The sequence below is a fragment of the Miniopterus natalensis genome, chromosome 3, assembly GCF_054644295.1.
Source record: "Miniopterus natalensis isolate mMinNat1 chromosome 3, mMinNat1.hap1, whole genome shotgun sequence".
Lineage (NCBI taxonomy): Eukaryota > Metazoa > Chordata > Mammalia > Chiroptera > Miniopteridae > Miniopterus > Miniopterus natalensis.
This window is the reverse complement of record NC_142083.1, coordinates 75,363,488-75,389,385: the sequence shown is the minus strand read 5'-3', so window position 1 is coordinate 75,389,385 and position 25,898 is coordinate 75,363,488. Positions and strand designations below refer to the sequence as shown.

General features: G+C 52.5%; 1 protein-coding gene across 1 annotated transcript in view; it reads left to right on the top strand.

The window, feature by feature from the left end:
- The first annotated feature begins 934 nt into the window (after positions 1–934).
- Positions 935–25,898, top strand: part of SRRM3 (serine/arginine repetitive matrix 3) — a 52,446-nt gene continuing 27,482 nt past the window's right edge. The window contains exons 1-2 of the mRNA XM_087815098.1: positions 935–1,136; positions 21,048–21,312. Of these exons, the coding sequence (XP_087671224.1) occupies positions 935–1,136; positions 21,048–21,312 (467 nt within the window). The remainder of the gene's footprint in view (positions 1,137–21,047; positions 21,313–25,898) is intronic.

Below are 25,898 nucleotides of genomic sequence, written 5' to 3'. Positions count from 1 at the left end.
GGAAAGGAGAGGGGAAAGGAGAGGGCACACACAGACTCCAGACACCGACAGAGAAACACACACAGTCATACATACATACAGATGGGCACACATGCTCATAAACCCACACAGACTCACAACAAACATACACTTGACCCAGGGATGACCCTTAATGTCATACAAATGCCTTCTTAAAATCTGCTTCACTTGCCTACCCCTAGTCCCAGCCCTGCTCATGCCTGCTCAGGGACTTCCAGCCCTACTTGCTGAGTCAGGAAGCTTCCACTGGGACACCACTGGTGGGCTCCAAAAAAGGCTTTCACCTTCCTGGCTTCCATTAAGGAAAGGTCTCTGGGTTCCAACACCCCTTGGGGAGCCCGCCCCTGAATTTCCTATACTCAGCCGGCTCACTGTTCACTCAGGAAAGGGAGATGGGAGCCACAGGAGGGACAGATCATCCAAAGTCAGAAAAAGTAACCAAAGAGCTACTTGAACTGAGGACTCAGGATTCCAGACGCCCAACTGAGCGAGCACCATTGAAGATCCAGCGACTCCATTCTCAAAATTCCTCTCATCCATTGAGATGTCTCCCACTACCACCCGACCTGGCCTCTGTCCGGCCACCAGGATGCATGATGAAAGGAGTATTCTGGAGGTTTCTCCCAGCTGGATCCTCGGGCCCTCTTAGACATCTGCTGCACAGTGCCCCGGCCAGGACTCAGCATCCCGAATTCCACTCCCAGTGCCAAATTAATAAACCCCCTTACTCCGGTCTGGCATGCCCCGCCCCACTCCTCAGGAAATGGAACCCACGTCCCTGCGTGGAGAGTCTCCCAACGCCCCATTTCTCCCCTCCGCTTCGCGGGGTGTGGGTAGGGAGTGGCCTCCGCACCTACAGAGGGCGCTGTGGGCGCCAGGCCGCTCTGGCCGGCCGGCGGGCAGGGAGGCCGCCTTCATGGTAGTGCGCTGTCCAGCATTTCAGCAGGCGGCGGCGGCGGCGGCGGCGGCGGCGCCCGCGAGGAGACCGAGGGCGCGGGGCCGTGGGGGCCCGCGGAGCTGCCCTGCCGACCCGAAGAAGCGGCCGGGAGGCGGTCCAGACAAGCGGGGCCTGAGGCCCTGGCTTGAGTGCCCGGCGGAGCGCGGCGGCCAGCAGGGAGGTGAGAGCCCTTGGTGGGGCGGGGGCATTTCCCAGAGGGGCTGGGGCTGGGTTGAACCTCGGGCCTCCCTAGCTGGGCCGGGGGGCTCGGAGTCTGCAGGCCCCTAGCAGAGGGTGGTTGGGGGACTGCTAGAGTGTTTGGTCGGGGATGCGAGGCACCTGGAGAACAGAGATGAGGAACGTCGTTCATGTCACAGAGAGGAATGGAGAAAGTGAGAACCCTGCGGGGTCATGGACAGGACTCCTCTGGGCATAAATGACCATGGCCTGCCCCATTAGAATGCTGGAGAGCCCTCCAGCTGCAGTCCAAGTGCCCTCCCCCCAACTGAGGAGAAGGACCTGCTCCCTAGGGAAGGGAGAGACCGATGCAGGGACCCTGTGGAGATGCTGGTCACTGGGAGGGGTGGAGGGAGCAGGCCCCCACCCGAATGCTGGGCTTCTGTCCAACAGGAAGTGGCAGCACAAGGGACAGTCTGGCCCCTTTCTCACCTGCCCATATGCCCCTGGGAAGGCAGGACTGGCAATGAGAACTGGGTCTCACACAGGATGGCATTTACTCTCACACTGGGAAGAGGATGGAGGACACTGAAGTGAAAATAGCCACTGAGAGTTTAGGGGGTTTCTCTATGGGCTCTCTGGGTGTCTGGGGAGAGTTTCTGGAGATCAGAGTGGACCTAAACCCAGAACAAATTCCTGATAAAAAGGAGAGATGAGAGAAGAGACGCAACCTCTGCCTCCTCCCCTCTCTCCCAGGGCTCCTGCCTGGACAGTGTTGAAGCTCCTGCAGTTCCTGCTCCTGGCAGCAGGTTCATTGTGGGGATGGATTTGGGGGAGAGCAAGAGAAGGGCAGCCAGTTTTTTGCCTGGTACTCCAATGCCTGTGCTCTGTCCTAACCATAACTTCTCCCTCCCCTGAGACCTCATTCACTCACCCACTTCTGGCAACAGGGGGCCTGTGCTGGTCTTTTGTCCTGAGTCAAGAGAAAAGGCAGACACTTTGATGGAAAGCAGGACAGGGGCTTGAGAGTTTCTCTGTCAAGGGGAATCTTAAGGTCATATTCCCAGCATAAGCTAGATTCTTCCCTAGCCGAAAATAGGACCAAGTTGGCTAGGAAATTGCTCCCACATAACACCAGCTTCTTGGTTCCTTAATTTCATACCCCATCCCACTCTCCTCTGAGGGGTGGGGGAAGAATTCTTGAAGTGTGAATAAAGACTTGATTGGATTTTAATCAGTGGGGGTGGATGGGTTTGGAGTCATGGATTCTGATGTCTGAGAAACATGGGTTCAAATCTAAGTTATGTGACTTCAGAAAACCACTTTACTTTTCTGAGCATGTTTCCCGATTTGTGAAACAAATATAGTGTTAATAGTATGTAATTTGCTGTTCAAAGAAATAATCCAGGTAATGGATGGGAAACTATTTAAAGCTGTAAAATACTGGGCAAATGTTAGTAAATTGAATGCAAGTAAGAATTTCTTAAGAAGCTGGATAAAGGTGGAAAAGTTTTCAGCATTGTCTAAAGCACATCTTTCTTTTCCCAGAGGAGGTGGGCACTGGTTGAGGGCCTAATACCAGGCCCTATGCTAGCCACAATGCTACAGTTGGCTCAGTCAATCCTCACAAAAACTTCACAAGGCATCCATCACTGTCCCTATTTCACAGCTGAGACATGAGGCTCGAGTGACTTTCCCAAGGTCATGAAGCCACCCACACAAGCTATCTTCCCTAGGGCAGAAGTGGAGCTGATAGCCTGTCCCAGTCCCTTGATAGCAAAGCCCAGTTAAATGTCAGTTTCTTGATTCATGCTGCCAGCTTTCCAGGTGGGAAGCCTGAGACATATGGGTGAAGGTGTGCAGTGCAGGAAGGAGTTGACTCCCTCAAGGTCGCTGGGATATTTGGAGGTGGAAAGTGCTTTGAACTGGCCAGCTGGGTGCCCCCACCTCAACCCACCCCCGGCACTGGCATGCCTGCCAAAGGGGGAGTCTGAATCTGACAGGCCCATCTGCTCACTGCTGCACCCACTTCTTCCCTCCTTGGCGTGACAGCCTCTTGCTGACCTTGGAGAGGTGGTGACTGCCAGCTCCTTTCTGAAGTGGTTAGTCCTCAGCCCCTGAGATGGGGCCTTGGTCACGAGCAGCTGCCCCATTGCTGGCCTATGTCTCCCCTACTGACTTTTCCCTTCCTCTGACCACTTCTTACTGCCTCCAGGGACAGAATCATTGCTCCTCCTGTCCCAGTAGCCAGCGGGGAGCTCTGCTGAGGAGATGGGGGAGCGCACCCTCTTTTTTAACTCCTATACACATTCTAAGCTCCTGCCATAGACCTATCACTTCACATACATTATCTCATTTCACACTCACATAACTTGGTCCTTTTCACAGAGGAGCAAAACAAGACCTGGAAGCGATGTGACTTTCCCAAGGTCACGGAGCAAAGTCTTGGAGCAACCCCAGCCCACCGCCTCAGGCACCCAGTGTGGCTCCCACAACACCACTCTGTCATCAATTCCCCAGGTTCTCCTGGGGGGGGTGGGTTGTCAACCAGGGCACCATGGGTCAGTGGGAGTTGGAGGGTGGTATGTGGTGGAGGTGACTGAAGGGATCTGGGACAGGGGTCCAAAGACTTTCTTTCTGGGCCCATCTCTGACACTGGCTTCTTGTAAGACCTTAAGTTGAAGCCCTTTTGACCCAGGACGTGCAGGGACATTGAAGATGCCCTGCACAAACTTCCCAGAGTTTTTTTCCAGAGTCCAGGAGGCTCCAAGGCACACATGCACAGGCCCCTTGCCCAGGTGCGGTGGTTGAGGTTTATTCAGGGAGTCTTGGGGACAGTCAGGGATTTTGCAGCTGATGCTCTAAAGAAAGGATGCAGGGCCCTGCAGAGGGGGTGAGTCGGTATGGCAACGAGTCCAGGCCCCGTAGGGAGGGGCAGCCAGACAAGAAATGGAGAAGTTCCTTCTTAGTTCCAACATCTGGTCTCAGTGAAAGGGTGGGGAGCTCAGAGAAGGGAAGGGTTTAATGAAGAAAGAAAGGATCAGAGAGAGGGCACTCAGTGAGAATGGGTTCAGAGAGGAAGGGAGTGGGAGGTGCTCAATGAAGGAACAGAGAGATCAGCGAGAGGGACAGAGGCCCAGAGGAGCAGAGGGGCCTATGACAGCGAGGGGCTCATTAGAGACCCCAGCATGACCCAGCCTAGATCTTCATGGTGGCTTAGTGCCTGCTGACACCTCTGGGTTTCTGCCTCTTCACCTTCCTCTGGGTCATGAGCCCAGGAGGGCAATAGTTCCATCCCCCAACGCCAAGTCCTGTCGATTCTGTGTCATCCAGAATGGGGCTCTCAGGAAGCCTGAGCAGGTGTGCCAGTTCCAGGTTACCCAGGCTGACTTTTGACCTGGGAGAAAGGCCTCAGCAGCCATGTGGGCCTTGGCTCCAGAGCAGCCCCCAACCCCTAGGGGTTTCCACCCTGCTGTCAAAAGCCAGCCGGCCCTTCCTGCCCTTCTGTCTGCAACACCCGCTTCCTGGGCAATCAGCCTGGCCTCAGCCTTCTGCCACCCCCGCCCTGGCCTGCTGCCCACTGCAGAAGCTGCTCTGCCAGCTGGAGCTGGCGGGCAGTGCCACAGCTCCCTTAGCATCTCTTAAGGCCTGTGAGGGCCATGAGGAAGCCTGGGCCCAGTGAACAGGACCTTGGAGTACAGGCAGCTTACTGCACTGGGAGCTCTTGGCATTCCAATGTCTAGCTCTGAGTAAGGCCTGTGGCTCTGAGACCTCTCCCCATAATGAGCCACACCCCCTGCACAATTCCCCAGAACTCCTCAGGATGGAGACAGGTAAAAGTTTCATTGAAGTCTTTTGATTTGAAAAATGACACATCTTTCTTGTACAAAACTTGGGAAATAGAGAAACCAAAGAGAAAACAGGAATCATCAAAGATACATACCACCCAAAGATAGCCACTGTGAACAAAGCAGGGCGAGGATTCCCTTCCAGGATTTTGTCCATGTGTTCATGGATACAGAGTTAAATAACTGGGAACATGCTGTTGGGGGGAAACTGGCATGCTCTTTTTTCACTCTATCATAAGAATTTTCTGATGTCTTTAAAGACTCTTCAAAAAGCTTTCTTTTAATGGCCATATGAAGGCTGGGCATGAGTGGATTTGATTCCCAGGGAGCCGCTGACGGCTGCAGGGAGAACCTTGCCCCTCCTTTTCCCTCCTGAGTGGGGCACACCTTCAGGGTCTGCTGGCTGTGGTGACGCTTGGAGAGGATGGCTATGGGGCTGTGACAGTGTCAGCCAGGGACTGAGTTAGGCCTGCTTCCTCAGTCTGCCTGTTGCCAGCACCAAGGTGGGCAGGGTCAAGGCTTCTGAGGAGGGGGAGCATGAGAGAGTCACACATCCCCTGGAGAGGATGAGAGCCTGGATCCAATAAGATCTCAGAAGAAAGAGCTCAGAACTGGGAACGGCCAATCTTCTGGGCTCGAATCTCATCTGGGCCCCAACCTCCACAATCAGGTCTTTTTTCTGGCCGGTAAAATGAGTATAATGATACCTTCCTCCACATGCGCCATGAGAAGTGACTCAGGTAAGGCGTGTGAAAGCCCCCGAGGAAGGAAAATACCCAGTGCACTCCCCAGGGACAGTGGTCATATGAGTGTGTGACCACAGTCAACATCTGTCAGTGCCCCCTATTTTCTGGGCACAGTAGAAACACTGAGGACACCCTGACCTTGAGGAGCTCCCAGACTAGTGGGAAAGAGAGGCATGAGGGAACTGACAGTGATGACCTATTGAGATTCTGCTGGGACTAAGATGTCCACAGGATGTGGCAGCCAAAGGAGGCTTCTGGGGGAGGGACATTGAAGTTGGGCGTTGGAGAATGACAGGGAAGGTACCAGACAGAGCAGGCAGAGAACAGCGTGGGCAACAATAGCACAAAAGTCCTGGTGAACTAAGGGGACAGTGAATGATCTAATGTAGCCATAGCCCAGAGGGCATTCCTGGGAAGAGAGGGCAGCCGGGGGGGGGGGGGGGTGATAGGCTGGACCAGGTCTGTGAGGACCTTAAAAACCACTGTAAGAGCTGGGAATTTATTTAGAAATCAATGGGAGTCATGGAAGGCTTTGGAGAAGTGTCATGAAACAGTCAAATGTGCACTGTAGGAACCCCACTCTGACCTCATTTAGTGGAGGATGGGGAGAAAGAGACCAAGGGCGAGAGGCCGGGGAGAAGGTGACGGCACAGTAGGAGAAGGGACAGGTACCGGAGACACCTCTAGGAGATTTGACAGGGGTGTATGTGCACGTGCTCCAGGCTAGGTTCACTCTGGGAGAAAGGAAGACCCATGGGGCAGGGACAGGATGAGAAGTGGGGCAGTCTGTCCTGCATGCCCTTCCCAGCTGCTGGCATAGACCTCAGTGCCAGACAGAGAACCCCAGGCTGGGGTGGGTAAGCTTCAGGGCTGGCAGAGGAGCTCAGCCACCCCTTCTCCAAATAGGATGCCAGAGGGGACTTCTGGGATTGTAAGGAAGTTAGGACACTCAGTAGACCCTGCCTCTGGGCAGTGCTGAGTCCCCTCCTTGTTTGGCATGGTCTGACACATGCTTCTTCATCCTTGTGACCCACCCATTATTGTCCCCAGAACACCTCTCTTCTCTGCCTCCCAATTTCTCTCTTCTTCTGTCCCTTGCTTCTCATACATCAGAAAGCACCCAATGGTTATTCGTTCATTAATTTATTCATTCATTCATCAGACATTTTCTCAGCAGGTCCTCTGAACTGAAAAGCTCAATTATCATTGTCATCCCCAAACCCTGTGGAAGGCACTGGAGAAAGGGAGGAGCCACCCTCAGTCTAGTGGGAGGCAAGGCCCATAAGCTGGTAGATGTTTGGGGATGGAATATGGGATATGTGGGAGCATCCCCAGGGCTGCAGAGCATTTGTGGTGATGGGAGGGTCGCCTGCCTGGGTGACTCTGTAGCCAGTATTTACAGATGAGTACAGGTTTGTCAGGGGGAGAAAAAGGGGAAGAGCCTTTGGGGCAGAGGGAACAGCATGAGCAGAACTATGGAGGAGGAAAGAGCATCAGGCACTTGGGGAATAGTGTGGCTGGAGAATCAGGGCCCAAGCCTGAGGGGCAAATGACCAAGCTGGAGAGAGGCCTCATGAGGGTCCTTAGTGTTAGGTGAGGGAGTCTAACCTTTCTCCTGCAGGCAGCAGAGAAACCAAGGGACTTTTCCAGCAGGTAAGCACATAGCCAGAGCTGTTTCAGGAAGGTCACCCCTGAAGGGCGAGCATGATTTGGACAGATGGAGAGAAGGGGGGCCTGTGGTGTGCTTTTAGGACATAGGTCACATGGCCTGGGGCCTCTTCTACTGCAGCTCTGCTCCTCCCGACTTGAGACATCCAGAACCGCAGCAGCCATGATCTCTAGATGCAGAGTACCTGCCTCAGCATTTCCAGAGCATTCTGTGAAAAGCAGATTCCTGGGGCCCAGGCATTCAGAGTCTGAGTGTGGGGCCTGGGTTTCTGCATTTTTAAAGCTCCCAGGTGACTGTACATCTAGAGTTGAGAGCTGGTGCCTCATTGCTTTGTATCTGCTGTTCCCTTTAGCTGGATTTCCTTCTTCTTTTTCTACCTCCTTGACCTTCAGACTCTGCTCACATGTCTTCTGTGCAATGCTTGTTCCAGGCCCTCCCCTCTGCATGCCCCCATATGCCTGGTGCTGCTTCTTCCTGGTCCCGTTTATACTCTATCCTGGCTGGTTGTTTGCCCTTCCATCTCCCTCAGTAATCATCACGAACACTCACCTAGCATCTCCCACATGCCAGCCACTGCTCTAGGGGCCTCGTGTACTAATTCATTTAGTCCTCACAACATCCTATGAAGGAGCCAGGTCACAGCCGTGGATACTGAGGCTTACCAACCAGCATCAGCCAGCTAAGATGTGGTAGGACCACAGAGGCTGCACTGTCCTATGATGCCCCAGACTAGGAGTTCTCTGAGGGCAGGGACCCTGTGTTATTCATGGTTGCAGGTCCCCAGTGCAAGCACAGGGCATGGCACATGGGAGGTGCTGAGTTTCCCCATCTGTAAGATGGGCTTAAGGATGACAGTTCCCCTCCAGGGCTCCTCTGCAGCTTGGGGACGTCCCTGGTCTTAATGGGGTTGTAAGCTCTGAGGTGTGTGGTCTGGGTTGGAGTGTTGGCAATGAAGGCCAGGACTCCTCTCTGGGATTTTAGGATGAGTTTCCCAGAACGGCCTTTTCCCCTCCTTTGCTCTGCTAAAGTTCAGGCTCTCCCATAGAATTCAGACCCTCTCAACACTGGCCAGGGGCTGGGAGCAAGCTTATGGCTGGGGTAGGGTTAGACAACCTGATGACAATTCTATGGGCCGATGGCAGAGCAAAGTGGAGACTGGGAGGAACCACAGCTGCAGAAGCGGCCCTCACTCTCAATCTGACCTTGAAGGGCTTGCCCCTTCCCAGAGCAAGGAAGGACCCCCTTCCCCATCACTCATTCCTCCCACCCACAATCCCTCAGGAACCGTAGGTTATTGTCAATGATGTTTTTAATTAACTGCTTAATTAACTATTTAAGCTAATCAGATTAATTGACATTAATTGGCCACCATTTGTCAAGGACCCTGGAAAGCCATGCCTTTCAGAGCTGAAGTGTGTGACTGGGGTTGGGCAGGGGAGTCAGGGAGGAGCTGTCACTGTGCTGTGGAGCTGGGGGGAGCAGGTGGCAGGCAGTGGCAAGACCAAGGACACCAGGACTGCTGCCCCAGGGACTGTGCACCTCTCAGTGGTTCCTAGGGCCAGGCTGCTGAGTTCTGGCTCTTCACACTTTAGGAAGCGCATCACCCCTTCCTCTTCCTGAGTTGCATTAAAAACGTAGCTTTGATGAGGGACCAGAGGGAAGAGCCAGATACTTTCAGTCTCCAAGGGCTGTAAAGACCTTGGAGGGGGAGAGACATTAAAACCCGAAATAAGCCATGAGATAAGTAGGTCACCCCATAACAACTGCTGCAATGAAGTTTAAAAAGGGGGAGGCGGATGCTGAGCAGCATCAGGTAGATAAAATATGCAAAATATTAAACTGTGATAAAATGATCAGATTTCCATTATTTAGTCAATTACAGCCCCCAAAATCCACAGTACATTTTTATGCCTGTTTTAAAGCACAACTTACAGTGTTAAATTATAGCACTTGAAACAAAAAAGAAAAAAACTACTATGAAATGCATCCTACGTTTTGGAAAGAGAGAGAAAAAAAAGCCAACCCACTCAAAACCGAGAGTGTGAATTTGTCTTCAGAGACACTCTCTCAAGATTAAATGGCTCTCACATCTAAGTCCAACACTGAACTGGAAGCTGGTAGCCTGCAGTCTGGTCTTGACTTGGTCACTGACCCCCTAGGGGCCCCCTCCCGTCTCTGATGAACCCCTGGCCTGTATTCCTGAGAGAGTGCTTCCATGGAGCAGAGGAGGTGTGGATTTTGGATATTCTGGTGATGAATACACATGTGAGGGGAGACAGGGGTCTCTTTTAGTGAGAGGGTCAAGCTCCCAGGTTGGGGGCACTTCCTGGGGAGATGTAGGGGCTCCCTGCTTGGTGACAGAGATCTCTAGCTTGGTATGAGAAAACCTGGAGAATGAATGTGGGGTCTCTCCCCCCCCCCTTAAGTGCCCTATCCTGCAGCCCCTGGAGGAAGAAGGACCAGGAGAGACTGGAGGCTGTTGCCTAGCAACAAGAGGCGCATCTGGATCGATGAGAATGGCAGCTGAGGCTCCAGCCCCCAGCCCAGCTCTCTTTGATCTCACCGGGCCCAGCAGGAACCTGGAGGGGATGCCCAGGGCAGCCTGCCTGATTAGAGCTGAGTCAATAGAGGGAATTTTCCATAATGAGACAGTGTGGGCAGTGGAGGCAGCTGTCCCTGGCTTCTCCTGTCACCCGCCCCAGTGGGTAGAAGGTGCTTATCTGTCTGTCCCAGCACACCCTTCCTGCTGATAGCTCCTGGGAGGATCATCACCACCCAACTTTTATTATTTTCCATCTTGGACTGCCAGAGATTCAGAGCCCAGCTTCTGACACGTATTCTGGATGGGGAAACTGAGGCTTGAAAAGGAAAAGAGATCTGATTATAAAGCTTCTAGCTCATCTTACCTTTCCTCAGCCCCGCTCCCAGGTGTGAGCCTGGGAGGGTTGGATCCTGGCGGGGAGAAGGAAGTAAAGGGGGTGATGGAAGCTGTTGAGAGCATGTGGGCTCCTCTGGTTTTACTCCAGGGTCAGCCCCAGAGGCCAGTATGGGAGGGTCCTTGGAGAGCATGGAGTCCTGACACAGAGTTAGGTGGCTTTCCCTAGGACACTTCACCATTGCCGTCTGGCTTAGACCCCCCCACCCCACGCAGCCCGACACAGAGATCACCACCTCGGTAGGAGCCCATGCCAGCAAAGGTCCTTTCTCAAGCTCCCTTCCCAAATCTCCATTCTAGCTCAGACAGCCACAAGGAAACTACCTGCTCCCTGGCTGAACAGCTACAGCTCCCTGAAGGCCAGTGAGGTGCCTGAATAGGAGCTGAGTGGGCTGGGTGGGGGCAGGATTCCTTTGTTCCACTAGAGTGCAGGGGAGGCTAAAATAGTACTTGCTTATTTGGTGTCAGCACTGCTCTATACAGGTCTATCTACTGGGTGGAACTGGTCTGTATTATTTTCAATGACCAGTATTGCGTGTTCGGCTCTATCCACTGATTTATATTACTGGTTTACTGTGGTTTGCAGGTTCCTCAACATCCTCTGTTGATGTATCCAGTCTGACTGAGGCTCTCTATGGCCCGTCCTGGGCTACAGCGGTCTGCACTGGTCTCACGTATGTGTATTGCCTGTGCTGTAGTCCCCTCAGTAGGGAACAGACAGATGAGGCTTCCTTGTGCCTGGGACCTGCCACTTAGATCTTCTGTTCTGGGAACCCAAATCAGAGCCAAGAGGAAAAGGAACAGGGGCTTTAGGCTGATGGGCAGGAGCTTGGATGCCAGGCAAGTCAATCCTGTCCCTTCAAAGACAGATCTGGGCCCTGGCTGGTGTGGTTCAGTGGTTAGAGCATCGGCCCATGCACCAAAGGGTTACGGGTTTGATTTCCAGTCAAGGGCACATACCTAGGTTGCAGGTTCAGTCCCCAAAGCCAGTCGGGGCACGAGCAAGAGGCAACCAATTGATGTGTCTCATGTCAATGTTTCTGTCTCTCTCCCTCCCTCCCTTCCACTCTCTCTAAAAATCAATGGAAAAATATCCTCAGGTGATGATTAACAACCACAACAAAAAAAGATGGAGCTGGACTCCAGGGCTTACAAAGTATATGACAATATGGCCCTTGCAAATGTCAACACACAAAGTATAGGCATATTGAGAGTGGTAACTAGGGACCTTTCCCGCTGAGGTCCCTGGAGATAGCAGTAATAAAAAACAAGTAGTGAGCTCACTGTCAGTACAAATACATTCTGAGTTTCAAGAAACGTTCACAGATAGCTGCTTTGTGCCAAGCTCTGTGCTGTGCACCAGGGACACAAAGACAGAGGGAACCCAGTCACTGCCCTTGGAGAGCCCCTAACTAGGCCAGGGAGCTAACAGTCACAATTACCTAAATGCTGAGAGTGGTAACCAGAGGGTGAGGCTTTAGGAGCACAGCAGAGGTAGGAAGCCTCAGCTGTCTGATCCCTACTGAGGGGCCCACAGCACAGGCAAAACACCTACGTGAGACCAGTGCAGACCACTGTAGCCCAGGACAGGCCATAGAGGTGTCTCCCAGTGGAGGTCATGGAAGGCTTTGCTAAGGAGGTAATGCTTGAGCAGAATCTTGTAGGTTGAATGGAAGGGTAAGAGCATTCCAGGCAGAGGGGCCAGAGTGGACCAGTGTGTTCTTGGGTGGATCAAAGCGCCGTGTGTTTGAAACACAGCCGGGATTAGACAGGATGACCAGGAACCAAGCGCCAGCTAAGCTGCCTGGCCTTTCTCCTGTGGTCAGTGGGCTTGCTCTCCTTCCCTTCCCTTCTGGATACCCCATTTCGGCTCTGGGAACTTGGCCAGCCCCAGTACCTCCATTCCATAGCACAGACTGAGACTGCAGGGCAGGGGACAGCTCCAAGCCCTGCCCAGGGACAGCTGGGCCCAGCACAGGGCTGGATAGGGAAGGCAGGAGAGGACCAAGAGCACTGTGGTGCAGGCCCAGGCTGCAGTGCCAGCACCCCCACAGGCCAGGCTGCCTGCCCCTCCTGGAACCAGCACTCCCTCAACCCAGCCAGCCCCAGCCTGGGGACTCTGGCCAAGGACTTCCTCTGGCTCCAGCCAGGGCGGCAGGAAGCTCTGGCTGCTGAATAATTGAAAGGAAGGCTTTCAGCATTTCTCCCTCTCTCCCCCTCCCCCACAGCATCTTCTGGAGGGTTGGGTAACAAGCAGCAGTGCCAGCATCTCCCGCCCTCCCGAGAGTCCCCAGGAGGCAGAGATGAAGCTCACTTAGCTAACCCTCTCACTGCCGGCCTGCCCCAGTGCCTTCCTCCCAGGTCTCACCCTGCAGCATTTTCTTACCCGTGAATACTGGTCTCTACTGGGCCATGTTGGGTTGGTATCTGTGAAAAGTGACCTTGTTGGCAGACTAATCTTCACAAGTTGTACTGATTTGGAATTGAAAATTATCTACATAATCTGTTCTGAGCTCACTGGTTCATGCATGCCTGTGGTGGTTTAGACTGGTTGACATTGTTTATGGTAATACAACGAGGATACTTAGACATACCCTTAACTTAGTAAATACTCTTAACTAAAGGGTTAATTCCTTCAACGCTAATGGGGTTACTTATATTAACACAATTTTATAAATGAGGAAACAGCACAGAGGTTTAGTCACTTTGGGGCACATAGTAAGTGATTTGAATGAACCTAGGCTGGCTCTTTTGCCACTTGCTGGTCAGCACATGTTCATCTTGATTGTTTTCATTTATTTCATTGAGTCTATGTATTAATGCATTTCAAGTTTTATGTGTCTTGATTAATGTGGACTGGGTTAATGTGAAGTTAGGGTCACACCTTTCTCTAAAGGGCAAGGGCCAGCAAAAGTGAAGGCACTGGTTAGCAAAAGAGATCTTTCCAAAATGCAAATCTGACCATGACCTCTCCAGCTCAACAGCCTTCTCTGGCTCCCTATTGCCTACAGGGTATAGCCCTAGCTCCTCTGTCCCCTCCCATCCACTGTGCTCAGCCGTGCACAAGCCCATGTTCTTCCCTCTTTCCTCATTAAGCTTTCTTCCCACATGCGCCACACTCTTCCCAAGACGTCCTACCTCCCTTTGTCCCACCAGCTCCTACTTATGCTTCAAGATCTCTTCTCCAGGAAGGCCTCCCAGCTACGCTCCTCCGCACACACACCCTAGTTAGTTAATGTTTCTTCATGTCTGCCATGCCAGTACTTATCTTGATACATTACAAGCATCACTGCTTCTCCCCCTATATCTCTCTCTTGTCCTTTGCTGGGGCCCAGAGTGGCCACTCGCTGAGTAGCTGTGACATGAGAGCTTGACCCACCCTTAGAGCTGAGGATCTTCTCCTCACCCTGTGGCCCTTACCCCCCAGCCCCGCCCTCCTTGGCAGGGAACATGGGGAAGGCTTCCAGTGTGTTGTAGCCACATGGCTGGAGTGGCTCACAGAGGTTTGGAGAAGGGCCCCCACAGGGAAGGGAGGGGTCCACAGGAGAGCCCCTTCCCCCAGTGTCCCAGGAAACACATCCGTATCACAAGTACAGCCTGGCTTCAGTGCCAGAGATTGAGGTGGGTGAGACACACAGAGCTTCCTTGGACACAGTGGAGATGGATTTTCTTTCCCAGACTGACAAACTATCCTGACAAACCATTGTTGCACACTCATTTTTACAAAGACTCGGACTTAGTTTCACAACCTAAGTACGTGATTTCATGTGTGTTTGTCAGTTCCACCACGTTTCTGACAGTTACAAAGAATTTTTTTCTTCCAGGAAACTCAGGAAGCATGTCCCTCCCCACCCTCTCTCCCATACTGGGCTTTTTCTCTGGAAGGGCTCACACTGTGTTCCCAGCCCCCACCTCACAGGAAAGCAGCTCCCCATCATGATCCCACTCCACCCTGGTCCTCTTAGTCCCAGGGCCCTGCACCCTGCCTGCCCTTGCCCTCAGCCTGTGGTGCCCCCCCACCTGTACTTCCCCTTCCTTACAAAGACCAACTCATCTGTCAAAGGGCCAGTTCAAACACCATTGCAGTTGTGAAGCCTTCCCTCACCTTCCCAGGCCAAGTAGACTTTCTCTGGTTTATTTGCTCCCCCAGCACCAAGCTAGGGTGCGGGGAGAGGGTGTAATTAGGGTCTGTCCCCATAACAAGCTTGTTATTCAGAGAATGAATGATACTACCATGCTGTGAGGTAAGGAGTATTGTCTTCATTTTACAGATGAGAAAACTGAGGCTCAGGAGGTATAATGGCTTTCCCTGCTCACCTAGGCCTCCAGGGGACTGAGTGCAGTCCCCTGGTGAGACAGGCTCCTGAACCTCAGGAGCAAAGGGGGCCCCTGGGTTGGTGCCATGGGTGCTGGAGGCTGAGGTGCTGGGAGTGAGATGGGGAGGGAAGGAGTTTGCTGAGGCCAGCAGTAGGAAAGTAGCCCATGTCACCTCAGCCAGCTCCTTGTAATGACACCCATTCCCTGCCCTGAGCTCCTGCTTCTGCTCTCTCCTCCCTCCATGATCAACAACCTTGTTCAATCTCCAGTCTCAGTCTCAGTCTCCAGCTGTGTATGACAATTCCCAAACCAGGCCCCACCTCAGCCTCCTGAATGTCAGACCCATGATCTGAGACTCCTGGACATCTTCCCCTCTAAGTCTAGGAACTCCTCACACCCACCCTATTCAAAATAGTCACCACTGACAAATAACAACGATCACCTGCACCATTTATGAGACACTCACTGCACGCTAGGCGCTGTGGTGGCATTTCACATGTATTTGTCCTTTACAACAAACCTCTGGGGAGGGTGCTGTTATTAGTTCCATTTTACAGGCAAGGAAACTGAGGCACGGAGTTTAAGACACATGACAAGGTCACTCAGATTTTGAGTTCCCAAAGAACATAGACTTGTCTCTCCTTCAGACCAGGGCAGGGCCCAGTCTCCCCCTCAGACACATATGTTGTCCACTGCTTCCTCTTCCCAGGTCTGGCCAGTCCACTACCCATCTGAGTATCCCACCCTTCTGAGCCCCAGGATGAGTGATGATCTCATTAGCTGACAGGCCTCTGTGCCTGTCAACAGACTGGACCCTGCAGTACAAATGGACTGTTTCACCTTCAATTAATCTCTACCAGCAGGACTGGGCTTGCAGGTACCAGCAGACTGTTCCATCCTGTCCTCGGCCAGGTCTGTTCAGGGGACCCAGGCTTGGGTCTGGGAGTAGGAGGAATGTCCAGGGACTCAGCTGTGAGGCTTGGAAATCAGAGGTCTGGCTCTTTAACCACTTAGATCTGCATGACTTAATCTGCACATGGGTTTGGCTGGCCCAGCATCTGGGCTTGCCCTTGGGACCTGACCCAGTGCTGGAGACAGACTCAAGACTGAGCTCTGGGGGTGGCTGCTGTGGCTCTGGCCACTGGCTACATCAGCAGAAAGGGGGTAGCTGAAATCTTGGCAGTATACATATGTAATTACCTAGATTTCCAGAGTAGGAAAGGACGTGTAAGGTCTCTGAGTCCAGCCCCTGCTCCCCTCATTGTCCAGTGGCGAGACAAGGGCCCAGAGAGGGGGTGAGACTTGCTCAGGGTCTCATGGCCAATCAGTAGTAGAGAAAAGATTTCCCATTTGCTGCCCTGCCTCCAAAGAGACTCTGTCAATGTCCCCAAGGACCTTGGCAAGTTAGGGTCAGGGTTAGGGTTAAGGCTCTAGATGTCATATCTGCCTGCTTGACCCCCCCCAAACCTCTCACCCTCAGCACACTCTCAATCTACCCTCCATGTTCCCCATCACAGTAAATGGCTACACCATCCACCTGGTCACCCAAGTCAGTGTCATCCAAGACACCTCCCCACCACCCCACATCCAGTCACATCCTGCCAAGTCTGTCTCTTTTTTATTTATTTTATTTTATTTTTTGTTTAAAGTATTACAGATGTCCCTTTTTCTCCCCAATGACCTGTTCCCCCCCCCTTCCCTCCCCTGTTACTTCCCCCTCCCCAGTCCCGCTCCCCACCATTGTCTGTGTCCTTGGGTTGTGCATATATGCATATAAATTCTTTGGTTACTCTCTCTGCTCAGGCCTCACCTACTCCAGTGTCGCTGCCTCCAGACCCTCCCACCCCCTCTGGGAAGCCTGCCCTGACAACCAGACAAAGCTACAGACACTCCTCAAATTCTCTTTATTCACACTAGACCCAGATAACAATTGGTTTCCAAAACCAATTGTTATCTTGTGAGCTTCCAGGCAAGGATGGGGTCTCATTCATCTCCAAGTCCTCAGCCTTTCATAGGGTGGGGCCCAGAGTAGATGTTGGGTGAGTGTTTGAATGAACATAGTATCCAACTCCTGTCTGAACAATTCCTGTAACGGGGAACTCATCCTGGCATGAACTGAACTGCTTAGGGTTTTTTATTGTTTTTTAAGATTTGATTGTTAGGGCGGAAAAATCCTGTCATGGACTTACTGAAGTCCACTCTAGATGACTTCCCTGCCGGAATCCTGGCTTTGTCTTCTAGGACAAAGGCCAGCAGTGGGTGAGTCTCTGAAGGGGAGAGAGTGACAGATAAGCTAGGGCCCTGCTCCTCTCTGTGTGGTCAAAAGACAGCACTTGGGAACCTGTTGGAAGTGCAAATTCTCAGACACTACCCCAGATCTATTGAGTCAGAAACTCAGCGTGGGGCCCAGCCCACTGTGTTTTAACAAGCCCTCCAGGTGACTCTGAGGCCTAATAGAATCTGAGAACCTCTGCTCTGACAGGGTTCCCAATTGCTGGTCTATAGTCTATATCAGAATCACCTGGGGAACATTACCAATTTCACCTTCGGAGATTTTTTTTTTCTCCTCTGGAGATTTTGATTCAGTAGGTCTGGGGTGAGTCTCAGGTAGGATGAACATGTGAAATACAAGACACCAGGTTAAATTTGAATTTCAAATAAACAGTGAATATTTTTTTAAATATAAGTATGTCCCAAATATGAAATTCATGGAATTCAAATTTAATTTAGCTGCACATCCTATATTTTTATTTGCCAAATTTGGCAACCCTACCTACTTCTTACAAGCTTCCCAGAAGATTCAGCCAGGTTTGGCCTATATCCTCTACAAGCCTTCAAATATTTAAAGATAGGGATTCTGATAGCCTGTATATTCTTTTGTTGTTGTTATTAATCCTCACCTGAGTATATTTTTTCCATTGATTTTTAGAGAGAGAGGGAGAGAGAGAGAGAGAACATCAATGTGAGAGAAACATATCGATTGGTTGCCTCCCACATTCATCCCTACTGGGGCTGGGGATCGAACCTGCACCCAGGTATGTGCCCTTGACTGGGAATCAAACCAGCAACCCTTTGGTGCGAGGGCTGACACTCTAACCAGTATGATGTCCCTCTGCCTTATGAAATCTCATAAGGATTCCATAAAAGATAATGTCAGATGCCTCACAGAGAGACCCTGTCTGCAGTAACTCCCCGGTTTGCTGGTCCAGCAACCCTAACTTGGAAAGAGGTGGGCTTAGTGTGCAATGACCCCTGGGTTCTTCTCTAGGTGTTCAAGGGTCATGCTTTTAATAACCTACCTCAGCTTCCTGCCTGGCACCCTCCAACTCACCATAAGTTGGTAGAATCCACCATCTGTCCTAGAGCAAATGCAGACGGCACCTTCTCCCTGTACCTCCACAACCTGAAAGATTGCCCCTGGTAGCCTAAGACATTTTCCCAGTGCTGGGGATAGAATTTCTTGGGGTCTAGAGATCTGAGTACATTCAGAACTCCCCCCATCAGCTTCTCTTCTCCTCCCTTCAAGGAGCTTGGGCCAAGCTCTAGGCTGGGGAGCCTCACCCACATCAGAGGGTAAGCCTTCAGAGCAGCATGACTAAGAAGCTGGCTTTCTACCACACCTTCAGTGTGCCTCCTGCATTGCCAGGTTCTGTGGAGGCTCTGAGAAGCTATAAGGAAGAGATTGTCCAGTCCCCGCAGAGGGTTCACAGTCTAGAACAAGGGTCAGATGAAAACAACAAGTTGAACCTCAGTATCTAAAGAGGTGAGGACAAAAGCAGTGGGAGTGAAGGAGGGAATGACTCATCGTTCCTCAGAAGTGGAGAAGGCTTCCCAGGGGAGGTGACATTTGGGCTAGGCACTGAAGGATGAGTAGAAGTTCGCCGATGGAGAAGAGGGGAACAGGTATTCCAGCACAGGGTAACCTCATGGGCGAAGGCACAAAGGAGTGAGAATGCTTGGCTGGGAACAGATGACCAAGGCTGAGGGGCTGGAGGTTGGTTGCAGGATGAGGTGTAGCAACGGATGAAGCTGAGAGATAGCATAAGGCAAAACATGAAGGGGCCTTGCAGGCTGTATTAAGGACTGTGCCAGATAGTCCTCCATCCTGCCTCCCATAATAATTGTTTTCCATTTGCTCTGCCCATATGCATTGAGCTCCACCTGCTCAGGCACTTTGCTGGCACTGGGAGCAGAAAACTAAACTGCCCCCAGCCCAGGGGGAGCCAGGCCTGTGAACCCACAGTGACAACAGTGAGTGGCAAGAGCTCTGGGAGGGCAGCACCTGCCAGAGGGCTAAGTGAAAGCTTCCAGAAGGTGGTGATGCATATGAGCAGTTACTTTGAGAACATGTAAAAATCAGAAGGGTATCCCAGGGCAATGGAGAGGCAAGAAAGATGGAGAATCTGTTGGAAGGGGTGTGGACAGCTAGACCAAAAGGCAGGTCAGGTCATGACCTTAAGCCAAGGTGACAGGAAGCCACTAGAGGCTGTTAATCAGAGCATGACATGTCTGATTTGCTCCTGGACTGATCTCCCAGGTTGCTGATGCGGCATGGATAGACAGGTCAGGAGGTGCCATGCAGGACACTGAGGCCAGAGTAGATCAGAGTAAGGGGCTTGGATTGAGATGGTAATGGGAGAGAAGGAGGTGGATAAATGTGAGTGATGCTGGGAAGAGGGGATGATGACATGTGAGCTGCAGTGGGCCAAGGCAGTGGAGGTCTCCAAACTCCATATATGCCCCTGGCTCAGGTGACCAACATATGGAGGGGTTACCTATGAGCTAAGCACAGCGGCCAAGGCAGGTGGAGCAGGATTCCTAGTGCTCTGGGTGGGGGCAGGGGAGTAGGTGATGCTTATAGGGTGCCCCAGGAGAAGCCCTGGTGGAGCTGGGGTGCAGAGGTGGGATAGGGACAGGCAGGATGCCTGCAGGGTTTGGGGTGGAGAAAGGTTAAAGAAAACAGCTCTGGTCTGTAAACCTCCAAGAGCCCTCCTCTCCTGAAGAGTCTGGATGATGCTCCAGGCACAGGTGGGGATCAGAGGTTCAGAGAGGGACAGTGATGCTTTCAGGGTCACAGAGCAAAGAGTGGAGGAGCCTGGCCTAGACCCCAGGGACTTGGGACTTAAGGTGATGGACATATAAAGGAGCTTATGTTCTCATAACCACTGTCACTCTGTCCCCTTTAGAGCTTCTAGTGCCTCTCACAGTCCCCCTCTCTCTCATCTGCCTTCCAATCTCTGTGGCTCTGAATTTCCCCCACTCCCATCACTCTGAGGTTAGTAAGGAGAGTGTGTGTTGGGGGTTGTGTTGCAGGGAAGGTCCATTCAGGATGTCCAGACATGCCCAATCTCTTCTCTTCCCACCTCCCTCCACACTTTCCCTCCCTCCCGTCCCACTCCCTGGGAAGGAGGCCTCCCTGTTGCTTAGCAACTAGCAGAGCCTTGGAGAAAGAAAATGGAAATAGCTCAGGAAGTACCTCCCTGTTAAGATAGGTCCTTGGTGTGTATGTGTGCGTGTGCACACATGTGCCTGGGCAAATGCACGCACATGCCTTACTTTGGGCCTAGTGTGAAACCAGGACTTCTTACCTCCCAAGCCATGCTGACTCCCATGTCACCCTGAGCCTATAGGAGGATGTGTCTGTCCGGAAAGCTAATGTCAGTGCCACTTCTGGCCACATCCTCAGAAGCAGTGTTTCTCAGACAATGAGGGGACAGTCCTATGGGCTTCAATCTGGATCAGTCCCCCACCCGGACTGTTGGCTTTGGAGAAGTCAGCCAAATTAAAGTGGGAACCGAAAACTGCATCTGTGGTGGGAATGCCCCTAAGCCTGGAGAAGGCTCTGTCTTCCCATCTCTGCAGGGCTGCCCTGGGAGCAGACTGGGAGGTGGGAGCACATGTGGTCTGTGATGCCACCAGCCAAAGCCAGGACAATGAGTGTTTTGGGGAGGAGGAGGTTTTCTTGAAGGAAAACAAGAATAAAACTAACAAATGTTCCCAGGAACTAATTTGATTGCCTGGGGAGTTGCAAGCAGGTGTGGAGGCAGGTGCTAGGTGGTCAGGCCCAGGCACTGGTACAAGGCAGAGAGGGTTGCCCTAGGTGGTTACTAGGTCCCTGAAAATGACTCCTTTCCAAGCCAAGGGCCCTTAGAGACTATCTATAGCCCCGCTTGCATTCACTCATCTTACAGACGGGAAAGCCCAGTGTCCAATGCCCCCTCATGCTCTGAGGTGTGACCCAAAGGTGCAAACCTGCTGTCCATCCCCCTCCGCAGCCTGAGGGGAAGCGGATTAGAGCCATGAGTGGGCCTTTAAATCTCCAGGATTAACTGCGCAGAGAGGAGCTTAGCAGGTGGCCGAGAAGTGACCATCCCGCCTCGTGTCTGTGTCTGTCCCTCAGGGCCCAGGCCAGTAGCTGCGGGGCCAGCTGCTATGTCCTCCACCGTTAACAACGGGGCGGCCAGCATGCCGTCCCCGCCCGATGCTGCGAACGGCTTCCCGCAGCCCGGCGCCTCCTCCGGGAACTGGCCGCGGGCGGAGGAGGAGATGCGCGCCGCTGAGCCGGGCCTGGTGAAGCGCGCGCACCGCGAGATCCTGGACCACGAGCGCAAGCGGCGCGTGGAGCTCAAGTGCATGGAGCTGCAGGAGATGATGGAGGAACAGGGGTGAGCTCGCGCGGGGTGGAAAGAGGGGACGTCCTGGCTGCGGGATAGGGCCAAGGCGCGGGGCAGAGGGAGGAACTATGCAAGCTTGGGGACCCTGGAACCAGGCAAGGGACGGGAGTCTGAAACAGCCCAAGTGGAGTCATTGCAAGCCCAGCCCATTTATTATAAGCCCATTTATTAGTTTATTCAACCAACAAACTGTCTTGAACACCTCTGAACTGGACTCAAATTCACAGAAACCAAGGAGACACAATTCATGCTTTCCAAAAACATCCAGTCCAGTCCAGTGGAGGAGAGAGGCATGTAAACATCCATGACAACTCAAAGCCTCAGGTTTCCCTTCTATAAAATGGGTGGATCGAGCTACCTAGATTGTGCCAAGCACCTGCTGCAGCCAGACAAGAAAGCACAATGGACTCTGCTCCCTCCCCCTCACAGAGCCCCCCTATCTCCCTGAGCACCTCTCCCCTCACTAAGCCCCCCCCCCCCACTTCACTGAGTCTTCCTTTCTGAAATCTGACCCCTCCAGAGCCCTTCTTTCAGGGAAGCCCGAACCACCTCCTTCATGAAGCTCCTCTCCTTCCCCGAGTCTCTTCCCCCTGGCTGAATCTTCTCCTCCAGGAGCCCCAGCCCCTCACTGCTCTTGGGAGGGCCTTTACCAGGTGAGGGCAGTCTCAGGTGGAAGGGGATGGCATTTGGCTATGTCCTTGGTGTCATTCCCCAGGCATCAATGACCTGTGCCTCTCTGGGAAGCACCCACTAGGTCTCCAGATGTTCAGTCCCAGCCCCTTCCTCACACCCAAGCCCTCACTGCAGGTGGTCCTTAGACTGGGGCTTCCCACAAAGCTCTCTCTCCAGTCACCATCCTCCTCCCCTCCCATCACTTAGTGGCAGCCTGAGGAGTGAAGGCCACAGCCACCCTGAAACCCAACAATCCAGGCTTTTGACCCAGGCCTGTGACCTTGGGCAAGCCACAATTACTCACCTATAAAATAAGTCTTCCAGAATTGTTCTGAGGGTCCTGTGAACTAAGGCATGCACCTACAGGGCTCCTGGACCCCCAGTCAGTCCCCAGAAAGTGCTCCACAAACATTAGGGACCCTTGCCCTGTTATAAAATCTAGTCATTAATATCCAGTTCTAGAAACACTGGTTCATTCGCATTTATTTACCAGGTTCTCAGGCATTTGACAAATATTCCCACTAGTTACAGGAACACACATTCTTTGGCCCCATTAAAAAGCGATCCCTTTCTTAATATTGATGGATGGCCAGCTAATTCACAGGTGACTGATGCTGCATTTGAAATCACCTTCCAGGGTAGCCTCTGTGTGCAGCCTACAATCACTATGGGGGTGGGGACAGAGCTGGGGAGCCTGTGCAATGTGATACCGGACCCTCTCCCCCATCACAAACATCCCCCTCCTCCCCTTCCCAGGCTCCTTTCTGTGAGGACACAGTGGTAATGGTGGTGGTGCCAAGGTGGACAGAGCAAGCTCTGCCCCTAGCTGGACTTGAAGCTTTGAGCCCTCTCCCTGTTCTGTTTCCTCATCTATAAAATGGGAATAGTGAGGCCATCTACCCCTCAGAGCTACAGGGAAAACCAAATTAATGATCAAGGAAGGAATTATCTAGGAGCCCTGGGTCTGGGCAAGGAGAATGAAACGTTTTCATTTCATTTCATTTCACCACTCTGGGGACCTCTTTTAAAATACAGTGTCCCCTCATCCCACTCCAGCTCCAGAGGGCAACCCAGGAAGTCCCCAAAGCAACAACAGATTTGGCATGTCCTTCCCATACAGTGGAATGGGGACGAGGGAGATAGACATCATTGTCCTCCCTATCTCCATTCCCCTGTCCAAGCCCTTGATTTTTAGTATGAAGCTTTGGCCAATGCTAGCCAGGCCTCCTGCATGGCCTTAAGTTGGCAGATGCTACCACTTTCACAGAGAGTGGGTGGTTGGGTACCAGCTTCCCTTCCATGTCAGCCTTTGCCTCCTGAGAATGCAGGGTGAAGAGGCCCAGGTAACTCCTGACCTGGGACCTTGCTGAGCTGGCAGAGGTCTGGAGTAGAAAAAGGCAGAGTGCCTGGGATAGCTAGACCCTCTGTCCACACCACTCTGGAACAAAAATACTCAGTCACTACAATTTATTGAGCACCAACTATGCCCGGCAAAGGGCTTTATATGCACCATCTCTCTTAATCCTTGTGACAATTTTGAAAGGCGGGTTACTATCCCATTTCACAGATGTAGGAGCTAAGGCTAAGAGAAGTGTAAGGACTTGTCCAAGGTCACAAAACTAGAAAGCGGGGGGGGGGGAGTGCCAAGACTCAAAAATAGGACTGCCTAGCTCTCCTGGCTCACCCCTTAATCACTGTCCCACAGGGCCTCAACTGAGAGGGTTGGCCTCAAGAGATATGAGGAAAGGGGAGACTGGGAGGTGGTGGTCACACTTGAGACCTCTTTGCCAAATAACCAGATGTTATCCCTGGGTCCCCAGTTTCTCCCAGCATGAAACCCTGGGGCATAGAGTGGTCCTCCCTAAGCCTCCTAGTTGGTTCAATCCAGCCCTCCCAGCCCCCTAACGACAAGTGTTGAAGTTAGTCAACTTGCCTTAAATCTGGCAGCTCTGGGATGAGCCCCAAGTCCCTGCACATGTCCTATTCCAGGTCTTAATGAAACCCATCTCCCAGCCTTACATGCTCCATAGAACCCCAGGCATGGGGCTTGGACCCTGACCTGAAGCCCCTCCTATCCACCTGGGGATCTGGCCCAGCCTTACTCTTAGGCCATCTCCTCCCCAGCCCCACCACTTCTAGGGCCCCATGCCAATGGTCCAGCCACCCTGTGTCTCCCTCCCAGAGGTCTATGGGTCTGGGACTGAGCAGTTTAAAGGGCCTATGCTGTTTGTCTCTGTGCTGGTGGCAATGACAAGCTGGCTTCCTGAAAAGGTGAGATGGGAGCAGTTCCTCTGTGCCTCCACTGCTCAGAGAGGCCACCATCCCTTCTTCTTGGGCACCAGGCCAGTCCAGCCATCTGAGAGCTCTGTACTGCCCAATGCACAAGGACAAGGACTCTCCAGCTGAGTGCTAAACAGGGAATGAGGTGGACACCATGGGCCCAGGCCCAGAGCTTGGTGAAGCTGGATTAGAGGTATCAGTATAGTGTGGCCTGAGCACCTCCTCATCCCCACACACACATATCCTCCCTGTGATGAGGTGAGGAGTTGGGAAAGATGGGCCTTTCCCCCTTCCAGGCAGGATTCAACCCTCCCTATGGTGGGCCACACAGGTGCCTGAACCTGCAGAGGATCAGAGGACAAGGGACATCTGGTTAAAAAGTTGTGCTTCTCATCTACCCCTGCTCCCCAGCATGTTCAATCAGTCCCTGAGACCCAGCCATTCTTCCACCTAGACAGTTGTTTGTCTACTTCTTCCCCTCCACCTTCAGGCCCACTCTCTAGCTCTCATTTCACCATCTCCTGCATGAACCCCTGTGGTAGCCCAATGGCGGCCCCCACACCTCCAGGTCCTTCTCCTGTAGCCACATAGCCACCAAAGCCACCTTTCCAAAATAAAAATCCAAACTTCAAACTCTTCAGTGCCTCTCCATCACCAGTCACTCATTTATCAAAAATTTGGGGTGCCACATGTGGCAAGCAAGGTGCCAAGTGCTGGAGACACAATGGCAATCCAGACAGACAAGGTCCCTGCCCTCAGGGAACGCCCAGGCCAGGGCAGAACACAGAGGAGTCAACACATAATGACTAGCACATGGACCACCTGCCAGGATCCAGGAGGTACTGGCTGCTATAAAAACACAAACAGCAGCTCCTAACCTGGTCGGAGGGTATTCATGCTGTTGTAAACATCCTATGAGTCACATCTTTGTGCTTAGCCATGATTATTTCCTCAGGGTAAACCTGGACATCAATTTAGGAGTCAAAGGGAGTGTTCATTTTTTAAGGCTTTTGAAAAGAATTGCCCAGTTGCTCTCTAAAAAGGCAGGGCCAATCCACACATGCTTGTTGAAGAAGGGGAGAAAGGATTGAAGAGAAAAGGTTGGAGAAAAGACCTGGAGTCCCTAAGAGGGAACAGTGTACTGTTTCATGAACAGGCTGAGTGGGGAGGGCTGGGCCTGCTGCGTCGACAGAGGGTGAATGGTGACCGGATGATAGAGACAAGACAGGACCCCTGTTCCTATTTGCCACCATGTTTTCTGTCCAGGACAATGACTTGCAGCCCAGGGAGGAGAGAGGGTAGGGGCTGGGGACCCCAAGATTCATTCAGCAGCAGCCACTGGATACCTGCTGTGTCCCTGGCATAGGGCAAGGGCCTGGGCAAACAAAAACACCCCCCACCTGGGCCGCATGGACACATGCTGGAGAAAGAAATGCCAGAGGAGCTGGAAGGCCCGGGCAGCAGCTGTCACAGTGGTGCCATGAGAGAGGGTGAAGACTGACTCCCAGGTGTGGGAGCAACGATGAGGAGCAGAGAATTCTGGACTTTGGTCCCTAGCCTGAAACCTGGAGGGAAAAGGGAGTAGAGAAGTGAGGAACTTCCATTCAAGGCCCAGATTTCATCCA